The sequence below is a fragment of the Leptodactylus fuscus genome, chromosome 3 (assembly GCF_031893055.1).
Source record: "Leptodactylus fuscus isolate aLepFus1 chromosome 3, aLepFus1.hap2, whole genome shotgun sequence".
Classification (NCBI taxonomy): domain Eukaryota; kingdom Metazoa; phylum Chordata; class Amphibia; order Anura; family Leptodactylidae; genus Leptodactylus; species Leptodactylus fuscus.
The window spans coordinates 5,847,444-5,860,600 of record NC_134267.1 but is presented as its reverse complement, the minus strand read 5'-3'; the positions used below and the strand labels follow the sequence as shown (position 1 = coordinate 5,860,600).

Below are 13,157 nucleotides of genomic sequence, written 5' to 3'. Positions count from 1 at the left end.
AATGTCCAGTGGACAGAGGACGGACAGATATATCTGCAGGGCTAGGAGGCCTCGGCTTATCTTTTTCAGGGGCAATACCAATGAGACAATGTCACAGTAATCAATGGGGGGGGGGTCACACTGGTTAGACCCCAACAACTAGATATTGGAGGCATATACTAGTAATATTAAACTATATAGGGTAGGGTCAGGAGTATCTTCAAGGATAGGGTAAGGGGCAAAATATGTTAAAATGTGTTCTAAGGAGTCCTAGGATATTGGGCATCAAAGCACAAGTAAATCACTTTGGGAAAGCAAAGAGAGATCAGGTCCCCTATGTAATATATATATATATATATATATATATATATATATATATATATATATATATATATATATATATATATCAGTCAGAATGTAATGGTACGACATGATAAGCCCAGCAGGACATATGACATCATCTGGATGCAACATAAGACCACCAAAGTAAAGGGATAGAGAGGAGTCTCTAGTTCCCAGGAATGGAAGAATTCAAACCCCAAGGTCAAAGTCTCAAGTTCATGTCCAAGGTACCAGTTGGCCAGGCCAAGGCACTTCGGCTCACATTCAATAAGTCCGGTCTTTCATATACCAGTCCTAAAAAAATTTCATGCTTCCTAATATATTTTCCACCTACTGTAGGACAATCCTAAAGCTGAAATATTAAATTCTCTAGAAAATTAATTCTGACAAATCTATCTAAAAGTTGCAGACACCAAACCCGCTGGGTGAACTGGGTGCAAAAATGTAGATGGACAACACCTGCATCTATTATTTATAGCTGTGATAGGCAAAAGTAGACTAATAAAATATAAAAAAAATAATTAAAAAAATGTAAAAAAAAAAATAAAAAATAATAATAATAATAATAATAATAATAATAATAATAATAATAATAATAATAATAATAATAATATAAAAAAATAAATTAATAGACCATAAATCCTATATCTTTCTATGGGCAAGTTGGACCAGTATGAGACTTGTAAGATGATTTTTACCCATCCCCCATGTCTTTGTCATGATACAACTTCTGTTATAGTATTTGCTATGTATCTAGATTGTTTCTAATCTATTCTATGAAGCTGCTATCACATTATTATTATTATTATTATTATTATTATTATTATTATTATTTCAGTTTTCTGACAGTAACTTGTGGTCAGGTTTTGTCCCAACTAGGAACCCAGGACCTTCACCCAATTCTTTTCTAAGTATGTATGTGTCGCCCATAAGTCTTGGGTATTATGATGGCTTGGCATGTCTTGATTTTTTTTTTCAATTATTATTATAATTATTATTATTTTGGATGTTGATAAGAATATCCACATCTAAGGCCTTAGTACCAGCCTTCACCATCAGCACCATCAAAACATAAGCAGGAAAACCTTTACATCTGACCTTTAAGTAAAAACGAAGGCCGAGACCGAGCAATTACCAAATGTCAATACTGGAGGAAACTTTCCGTATAAGATTCCATGATAATATTCCACTTCTGCAAAGAATAGAAAGAGTTCTTCAGTCTTTCCAACTTGCTAATTCTGGTGCGTGCGCCTTGTTATATCAGCTCCGCCATATTACTGTACCCTGTAATGGTGGGGATATTATAGCAGTAATAATAGATGGCGGGGTCAGAGAGACTCACATTCCACAAGAAGGAGGAGACAGCTCCATAGGGGGCGACACTGGTGGGTCTGGGGGTCGGTTTATTATAATTAGGTTTCATAATATTGTAATGATACATTGTCACCATGGAAGGAAAGCCTTACGTTCCGCATCCTTATACCCCAAGTTATGCTCCATAGGCAGTGCATGTTTGGGCTTTGTCTCTCTATGGTGCTGCAGTGCAGATTATATTCTGCTGATATTATTATTAATCTCTGATAATTGCAATAACCCCGACTATTATACTAAGGCCATTGATATAAAGGGATTCTCTGCTGCCACTCCATCATTAATGAGAATCTTACCAGGGTGCTATTGTCTATTCATTGTGAATGGGAGGGCATGGACTAAGAGAAGAATTACCATAGGACTGTATGATATCACTTATACTGTGCCGGGGATGGGGAGAAGGAGCAACACGAAGGTCTGGTTTACAGGATTAAACCTTTACTTTATGGTAAAAATGTGCAAGTTTTGTATTTTGTCTTGTTTTTCTTAATAAAAAGCAGAAAAATAGACTGATAGGTAGAAAGACGGGATAGGAGATAGATAATGAATAGGTAGATAGATAGATAGATAGATAGATAGATAGATAAATAGGAGATGTATAGATAGATAGATAGATAGATAGATAGATAGATAGATAGGAGATAGATAGATAGATAGATAGATAGGAGATAGATAGATAGATAGATAGATAGATAGATAGATAGACTGTAGGTACATAGAGAGAAAGAGATGGATAGATAAATATTGTAGATAGATACTATGCAAATATGTAACCATGATACATTCATAGATAGATAGACTGATAGACATATATAATTGATACATTGATATACATAGATAGATAGATAGATAGATAGATAGATAGATAGATAGATAGGAGATAGATAGATAGATAGATAGATAGGAGATAGATAGATAGATAGATAGATAGATAGATAGATAGATAGATGATAGATAGATAGGAGATAGATAGATAGATAGATAGATAGATAGATAGATAAATAGATAGATAGATAGGAGATAGATAGATAGGAGATAGATAGATAGATAGATAGATAGATAGATAGGAGATAGATAGATAGGAGATAGATAGATAGATAGATAGATAGATAGATAGATAGATAGATAGATAGGAGATAGATAGATAGATAGATAGATAGATAGATAGATATGGACAGACAGTAACCCTAAAGCTATATACTGTATATAAAATAAAGTTATCCTGACCTACTTTTCCAATCTATTCACTATATCATTTAACTCTGCCATTCCTAGAAATAATTCGAAGCCCTTCAGACTCCGGAGATCAAGCTGTTTCTGCACAGAATATAAATCTGCTTTTCCACTATGTCTTCCCAGGGGATCCTGCATCAAGTTCCATATGAAAGTAAAACTGCATATCCCTGATAGTCTTACACCTGCATTGATAATCCGGAGACATCTTGCCTCTTCCTACCAGCCAGGTGTCTACATTGACTATTACCCAGAGATCTGGACCAGTCATGGCCACATCTCAGCTCCTTCCATTGAGGTGACATCATTGTATTTGCTGCTTCTCCCGGCCATTAACTCTCTATTTCATTCATCCACAGCCAATTCTCCAGGTGATCTTTATCTTAATGGCTGTGTAGCCTCATGTTCAGACCAGTGTTCCCTTCTCCTTGGTTAGTGCTCAGTATGGAGCCAGGCATTCAATTGGGGATTGTGTTAGTGAATGGATTCCCACCGGTGTACTGTAAGTCGCAGCCACACCAGCAGGGATCTCATACTGTATAGGAACCAGGCACTGTGTATATACAATGTATCTATACTATATACACACCAGGCACTGTGTATATACATTGCATCTATACTATATAGACACCAGGCACTGTGTATATACACTGTATCTATACTGTATAGGCACCGGGCACTGTGTATATACACTGTATCTATACTGTATAGACACCAAGCACTGTGTATATACATTGTATCTATACTATATAGACACCAGACACTGTGTATATACATTGTATCTATACTATATAGACACCAGACACTGTGTATATACATTGTATCTATACTGTATAGACACCAAGCACTGTGTATATACATTGCATCTATACTATATAGACACCAGACACTGTGTATATACATTGTATCTATACTGTATAGACACCAGGCACTGTGTATATACACTGTATCTATACTGTATAGGCACCAGGCACTGTGTATATACACTGTATCTATACTATATAGACACCAGGCACTGTGTATATACACTGTATCTATACTATATAGACACCAGACACTGTGTATATACATTGTATCTATACTATATAGACACCAGACACTGTGTATATACATTGTATCTATACTGTATAGACACCAAGCACTGTGTATATACATTGTATCTATACTATATAGACACCAGACACTGTGTATATACATTGTATCTATACTATATAGACACCAGGCACTGTGTATATACACTGTATCTATACTATATAGACACCAGACACTGTGTATATACATTGTATCTATACTGTATAGACACCAGGCACTGTGTATATACACTGTATCTATACTATATAGACACCAGACACTGTGTATATACATTGTATCTATACTATATAGACACCAGACACTGTGTATATACATTGTATCTATACTATATAGACACCAGGCACTGTGTATATACACTGTATCTATACTATATAGACACCAGACACTGTGTATATACATTGTATCTATACTGTATAGACACCAAGCACTGTGTATATACATTGCATCTATACTATATAGACACCAGGCACTGTGTATATACATTGTATCTATACTGTATAGACACCAGGCACTGTGTATATACACTGTATCTATACTGTATAGGCACCAGGCACTGTGTATATACACTGTATCTATACTGTATAGGCACCAGGCACTGTGTATATACACTGTATCTATACTATATAGACACCAGACACTGTGTATATACATTGTATCTATACTGTATAGACACCAAGCACTGTGTATATACATTGCATCTATACTATATAGACACCAGGCACTGTGTATATACATTGTATCTATACTGTATAGACACCAGGCACTGTGTATATACACTGTATCTATACTGTATAGGCACCAGGCACTGTGTATATACACTGTATCTATACTGTATAGACACCAAGCACTGTGTATATACATTGTATCTATACTATATAGACACCAGACACTGTGTATATACATTGTATCTATACTATATAGACACCAGGCACTGTGTATATACACTGTATCTATACTGTATAGGCACCAGGCACTGTGTATATACATTGTATCTATACTATATAGACACCAGGCACTGTGTATATACATTGTATCTATACTATATAGACACCAGACACTGTGTATATACATTGTATCTATACTATATAGACACCAGGCACTGTGTATATACACTGTATCTATACTGTATAGACACCAGGCACTGTGTATATACACTGTATCTATACTATATAGACACCAGGCACTGTGTATATACACTGTATCTATACTGTATAGACACCAAGCACTGTGTATATACATTGTATCTATACTATATAGACACCAGACACTGTGTATATACATTGTATCTATACTATATAGACACCAGGCACTGTGTATATACACTGTATCTATACTGTATAGACACCAGGCACTGTGTATATACATTGTATCTATACTGTATAGACACCAGGCACTGTGTATATACACTGTATCTATACTGTATAGGCACCAGGCACTGTGTATATACACTGTATCTATACTGTATAGACACCAAGCACTGTGTATATACATTGTATCTATACTATATAGGCACCAGACACTGTGTATATACATTGTATCTATACTATATAGACACCAGGCACTGTGTATATACATTGTATCTATACTATATAGACACCAGACACTGTGTATATACACTGTATCTATACTGTATAGGCACCAGGCACTGTGTATATACATTGTATCTATACTATATAGACACCAGACACTGTGTATATACACTGTATCTATACTATATAGACACCAGGCACTGTGTATATACACTGTATCTATACTGTATAGACACCAAGCACTGTGTATATACATTGTATCTATATTGTTTAGACACCAGGCACTGTGTATATGCACTGTATCTATACTGTATAGGCACCAGGCTTTGTGTATATACACTGTATCTATACTGTATAGACACCAGGCACAACACAATTCACATGCAGAGGAGCAGCAGGTCCTGTGTTATCCTATTGTGTCCCTGTGCGATGGGGGCTTTGTACCTTTTGGACCATGTAAGGCAATAACCCACTGTGCACTCTCCAGCTGATAGTGTTAAGCATGCAGAATCCTGCAGACTGTGAAAGCAGTTATTCAGGGTACAAGCCTTATTACAATGTCCATTAACTCTTTCCTGTGCTGCTGCTGCTATATCCCATCTGTGCTTGGCTTCCACTGCAGTCATGAATGATGCTTTGGAACAATAGGGGCAATTCTGCAATATTTTGGAAGGATGATAATTGTGAGCATTGCTAGAGAGGGCACTGGGCATCAGGGCGCAGGGTGTAACACCAGAATTCAGCTCTCCAGTTTCATAGACTTTCATGGTGGGTATATTCTACAGATTCCTATATACCACACATTGTGCCCAGCATGTGCCTATACTCCTGTATACTCCTGTATCTTTCTGATGCTCCACACCTCAGTACAGTAGCTATTGCACAGTAATAATAATGAATTCCTATCACTTGTGTCCCTTATGTCATTCTGTTACACCTCAGTACTGTACCTGTATAATGCCCAGTAATAGCACTGACTATATATAACACACGTCATTCAACTAGTCCTCTTCCAATACAGTACACAGTATAGTGCCCAATAGTAATAATAGCAAGACATTACATATGTCCCTTATATCATTCTGCTAGTCCTCCCTGTATACCTCAATACTGTACCTGAATGTGCAGCACCCAGTATAATACACAGTAATAGTAATGATCACATGTAACATATCTCTCTTATATCATCCTAATAGTATTAACTCTATACCTCAATACTGTACCTGAGTATACAGCACCCAGTATAATACACAGTAATAGTAATGATCACATATAACATATATCTTTTATATCATCCTGCTAGTCCTCCCTGTATACCTCAATACTGTACCTGAGTATACAGCACCCAGTATAATACACAGTATGACCAAATATAACATATATCTCTTATATCATCCTATTAGTATTTCCTCTATACCTCAATACTGTACCTGAGTATACAGCACCCAGTATAATGCACAGTAATAGTAATGACCACATATAACATATATCCCTTATATCATCCTATTAATACTGCTTCCCAGTATAATGCACAGTGATAGTAATGCCCATGCATCCCTTATAGCATTCTATTTGTGCTCCATCTACACCTCAATACTGTACCTGAATGTGTAATACATAATAATAGTAATGGCCACACACTACATATCTGCCCCTTGTATCAATCTGCTCAGTATCTGAATGATAATAAATACACAGTAATAATACAGCCCATCTATTCTGTACACCTCAATACTGTACATGGCTGTGCAATAGTCTGCACATGCTGTAATGCAACACAATACTAGTAATGACCACAATATACACAATATACACCCCCTGCCCTACTGCAAAGTGCTGACCCTACACACATGCAGCAGCTCCATCTAATGCACACAACTTTACCTCCTAAAATGCTTTGTCTGACCACATCAAGGTAATGCTAAGGGGATTAGTAACCATTGCACAGCCAAGACAAGACAAGAAGGAACTCAAGTCTGAATTGCACAACCATCAACATTTGGATCAGGGGGGTTGAAAATAAGGGACTCACCGTTTCCTCCCCTCAAGGAAGCAGGTGACCTGTAGATTGCAATAGGTGCTGATACATGCTTTCCTCCATGGAAGTGGTGAATGTGATGAGATCCTAGATTGGATGCACCCCAGGTCACCCCAAGGACCCCACTGAGGGTCAGAGGCAGTATCCACATGGCCAAACGACAGCTGGCACTATGAGGGCCAGGGTCAGAGCTGGAGGACCCGGGCAGCCACTGCTGCTGCTGCATGGAGCAGTCAAGCAGAGAGCAGCCTTCCAGATGCAGCTCTGCACAAACTTTTCCCCAACACTCCACAAGGCTTGAAAATTCACAGCTCCATCCCAGACGCAATGTCTCCCCTTTAGATACGTCTCCCTGCTTCTTCTACTTCATTCTTTCCCCCAGTTTTCTGGTCCAATGACACCAATCCCCAGCCAGAGACATAGTCACTTCACAGAGATACAATTTTGGAGATCTTCACTTGATCCTCTTCAGATCAGAAGAGGTGACAAGTTGAGGAGCAGCTTTCAATTAATGATCCATAGTTTGCAAAACTAGCAGCCTAAAAGGGATTTCCTCTAGATGAATCGCAGCCATAATAATCCACAGGATATCCAGTTAGGAGACTGAAGAAAAAGCCACTTCCTAGAGCTTGCTGAGGAATAAAAATTGATGTGCTCTCCTAGGTTCTGCATTTAGTGTATGGACTCACAGAGCAGTCTTAACCACGGCAGCAACTCAATAATCAGCCTTCCCCCAAGCAATCTGAGTGGTCTGACTATTAACAGTAATACCAGAGCATGTTCCCAGAGAATAGTGCAGCCTTATGAAAGAATCAGGGAGAAGAAGAATATGCTTCCGATCTGAAGCCTATGCAAATCTGCAGTCTCCAAACAGCAAATCACTGAAGCTTGGATGCAGTGCAGAGGAAGAGCCTATGTGAAAGAGGGAGGCAGAATAATGGTGTGCAAAAAAAACCCTTTCTGATTCCCTTTGCTATTATTATACACCTACAAGACCAAAGCATGTGCTGCTCAGTGTTCAGAGAGCTTCAAAAGAAGGAGCACTCTTATCTGTGCTGTGTGCACAAGGCACTGCTGCAGATACACTTAGCATTTCCCCTTCCATGCTATAGATCAAATGTTCCAACATCTTGGGAAAAAAAAAAAAAAGAAAGAAAGAAAACTTATACACATCTTAACCCTTGGAATCCTGGAGAAAGCCGCTTGCTCTTGCAGAATTAATCAATGTGTTCTTGCGCCACCTTGTGCTCTAAGGGTTACATGTCATGATGGCTGTCTTCAAGAACTTCTTTCAGGGAGGGAGGGGGGGCTTTCTTAAAGATGAACCTTGGTGTCGCCCACAGCTTTGCCTCCTTGGAGTCGGGGAGGAATTATCTGAGCTGAATGTGCTGTAAACACTGGGCAGACTTATTAAAATTGGAGGCAGTTTTGCCAGGTTTAATGAGGCTTTTCTTATTGTTTTAAGTGTAAGTGGAGAGTAATTAGGATTTTTAAGGCGATTTGTTTCTTAACCTGTTACTGGGTGTTAGCAGAGCACTGCAGTCACTGTGTGAACGAGGCTGAAGGGGTTAAAACTGCCAGAATTACAAGGTGCCAGTGTCTGTAAAAATGGTGCAGAAGGGGTTAAAGACTGAACATTATTATTAGGTGATGGCTCCTGTAATAAGGATGATTATATTATTAGAAGGATGATTTTTTTTTTTGATTTTTTTTTTTTTTTAAATGTTTCTGGCAGGAGCCTCCTGGGGTTTGTTGCCTCCTCTGGATCAACGCTGTAGGGATTGTAGGGTTATAGGTTGGACTTGATGGATTGATGTCTTCATCCAACCTCATCTACTTTGTAGCTATGAATAATAATAATAATAATAATAATAATAATAATAATTATTATTATTATTTCCTCTCCTTAGAAGTGCTGGTTAAGCCAGTGTTCATATTTATGGTGTCAAACTGGGTTTGTATTTATGTTATCACCTGGTCACTAGCACTGAACTGGTTAACCTCCTAGTACTACAGGTAACACAGAGACACTGACTATGGCACTGGAGCAGAACCTGTTAAGCTTCTGACATTATTATTAATTATTATTATTATTATTATTATTATTATTATTATTATTATTATTATTATTATTATGTCTCTGACTATCCTAGAGGTGATGAACTGGTTAAAGTCCTATAATTAGTATTACAGAGACACTGTCCATAGCTATGGCTCTGAATTTGTTTACATATTAATTATAATAATAATAATAATAATAATAATTATTATTATTATTATTATTATTATTATTATTATTATTATTATTATTTCCACACATTTGCTGCACACAGTAGTGATGATGAAATGGTTAAACTCCAAGTATCAGTCTCACATAGACACTGTCTACAGCTGTGGTGCTGAACTGATTAAACTCCCAGCAATATCACACAGAGACTGCCCATACTAGTGGTGCTGAAATGGTTAAACCCCTAGTATTATCATAGGGAGCTGTCCAATGGTGTGGTGCTGAACTGGTTTACCTCCTAGTATCTTACAGGGGTCCCATTTAGTTTTACTGAACTGGTTAACCTCCTAGTATAATACAGGGGTCCAATGTAGTGGTGCTGAACTGGTTAACCTCCTAGTATACTACAGGGGTCCAATGTAGTGGTGCTGAACTGGTTAAACTCCTAGTATATTACTGGGGTCCAATGGTAGTGGTGCTGAACTGGTTAACCTTCTAGTATATTACAAGGGTCCAATGTAGTGGTGCTGAACTGGTTAACCTTCTAGTATATTACAGGGGTCCAATGTAGTGGTACTGAACTGGTTAAACTCCTAGTATATTACTGGGGTCCAATGGTAGTGGTGCTGAATTGGTTAAACTCCTAGTATACTACAGGGGTCCAATGTAGTGGTGCTGAACTGGTTAAACTCCTAGTATATTACTGGGGTCCAATGGTAGTGGTGCTGAACTGGTTAACCTTCTAGTATATTACAGGGGTCCAATGTAGTGGTGCTGAACTGGTTAACCTTCTAGTATATTACAGGGGTCCAATGTAGTGGTGCTGAACTGGTTAACCTTCTAGTATATTACAGGGGTCCAATGTAGTGGTGCTGAACTGGTTAACCTCCTAGTATATTACAGGGGTCCAATGTAGTGGTGCTGAACTGGTTAACCTCCATCCGTCCATATTAGTCATGTTGATCTTCCCCTCCTTGTATTATTCTTTCTAAGACTCTCCACATAGACTTCCCAGCTCCAGTCTCTCTGTCTTGGATATGCTACTATTACCCTGCTGGTGTATTTGAGGTACTGCAGGTAATGAGAACACTTAAACCTCCAATGGATATCAAGCAATTTTTACATTGATTCTCAACTCAAACCTATTCACTTCAGATGTGAAACCTGAAGAATCGATTCTTCCATCTTCTAAGCAAATATTTGAAAATTTCTTCTCCATTGATTCTCCCGATCGCCTCGGGTCTGATTTGCTGTAAATCTTAAGACCGCTGAATTGATTCTTTTTATCTTTCTTACTGAATGTGAATAAATATTTATCATTGTTTTGATCTTTGATTCTCAGTAATTCTCAGACAGTCGCTTCGGCCGTTTTCTATGGGCGTCTCTTCTTTGATACGTGTACATGGGGTGATTGGGCGAGTGATTGATCTATTATTGGATTGATGGGGCCGATCACTTTACCTTTAGTCTTCTTGATGTTCTATGTTGGGGGCTCATTGCTAACATGACAGTTCATTTACAGGGTCCCTGTAGGGGATGTAATGTTGGGTGTGGTACTCTGTGCATCCATAGGAATACATGGGGGGTTACTAATCTCCAGATCAGTTCACCTCTGCCCAAATCCGGATATTGGAGATTTTCCTTCCTGTATCTGCTCACGCACTGAACAAAGTGGCCTGATCAGGAGGACGGTCAGGAGATTGGTCTCATGGGTGAATGACTACATCCAATGTTTTCAAGCTCTACCTATGGGCAGCAGGGGACGGGTAATGAGCAGCCGGATTAAGCGATGAATGCTCTGGCACACAAAGGGTTACAGAAAGTCATCTCTGATCTCATCGCCTGACACCTCCTTCATTGTTCTCCTCTAATCTGCTCTTCACACAAGTACAGATCTCCAAGATTTCTCCTCTTCTTCCCCCATATTCTGGAACTAACTCGACACTCCAACACGTCAGTCTCTCCCCACAACCAAAACCTTCAGAAGAGACCTGAGAACCCAACTCAGAAACTCCTACAATCTGCAGTAAGAGATCATTACCATATGAGATACTTGGAGCCTCGCCTACTGTCTCCTTCTCCTTTCTCTTCTACATTGTAAGCCATTGCAGTGAGTTCATGGTTATTATTGCACCTGGTTTCATGTCGCTCTGTCATCCTAAGGTCTCTCTTTGCTGCCTACAGATACTACGATGTCATCTCAGAACCACCAAAGTCCTTCCTCCTTTTCTTCTGCCCTAACTCCTCTGTGAAGACGCCTTCCTGCCTCTCTTCTATCTCTGACACCATCTGCTCCCTATAGACTCCTTCTCACACATACTATCCCCTTCTCTAACAGTCCGGACCCTAAGTCCCCATTATCTAACCCCAGTGTCAGCAGCAGGACTTGGTAACATCACCCTAAAAGTCTATGGTCCTGGAGGGTCCATTTTAGTATTAGTTGTGCAGTGTTTTGCAAGAACAGGTACTAGACATGGGTGACAGGTACTAGATATGGGTGACAGGTGCTAGATATGGGTGACAAGTACTAGACATGGGTGACAGATACTAGACATGGGTGACAGGTGCTAGACATGGGTGACAAGTACTAGACATGGGTGACAGGTACTAGATATGGTGACAGGTACTAGACATGGGTAACAGGTACTAGACATGATTACAGGTACTAGACATGGGTAACAGGTACTAGACATGGGTGACAGGTACTAGATATGGTGACAGGTACTAGACATGGGTAACAGGTACTAGACATGATTACAGGTACTAGACATGGGTAACAGGTACTAGACATGGGTGACAGGTACTAGATATGGGTGACAGGTGCTAGACATGGGTGATAGGTACTAGACATGGGTGACAGGTACTAGATATGGGTGACAGGTGCTAGACATGGGTGACAAGTACTAGACATGGGTGACAGGTACTAGATATGGTGACAGGTACTAGACATGGGTAACAGGTACTAGACATGATTACAGGTACTAGATATGGGTGATAGGTACTAGACATGGGTGACAGGTACTAGATATGGGTGACAGGTACTAGACATGGGTGACAGGTGCTAGACATGGGTGACAAGTACTAGACATGGGTGACAGGTGCTAGACATGGGTGACAGGTACTAGACATGGGTGACGTACTAGATATGAGTGACAGGTACTAGACATGGGTGACAGGTACTAGATATGGGAGACAGGTACTAGATATAGGTGACAGGTACTAGACATGGGTGACAGGTACTAGACATGGGTGACAGGTGCTAGACATGAGTGACAGGTACTAGACATGGGTGACGTACTAGACATGGGTGACAGGTACTAGACATGGGCAACAGGTACTAGATATG

The 13,157-nt window shown here is 39.2% G+C and overlaps 1 protein-coding gene across 18 annotated transcripts in view; it reads right to left on the bottom strand.

The window, feature by feature from the left end:
• The window catches only part of NRXN1 (neurexin 1), a 1,231,735-nt gene that overhangs the window by 377,962 nt on the left and 840,616 nt on the right, over positions 1 to 13,157 (bottom strand). For 4 of the 18 annotated variants that reach the window (XM_075266997.1, XM_075266998.1, XM_075266999.1 and 1 more), the window contains exon 1: positions 7,579 to 8,541. The exons of the other annotated variants lie outside the window; for them this stretch is intronic. In XM_075266997.1, coding sequence (XP_075123098.1) covers positions 7,579 to 7,810 — 232 coding nt within the window. In that variant the 5' untranslated portion in view covers positions 7,811 to 8,541. Of the gene's footprint in view, positions 1 to 7,578; positions 8,542 to 13,157 lie in introns of those variants that run through there. 18 annotated transcript variants of the gene reach the window in all.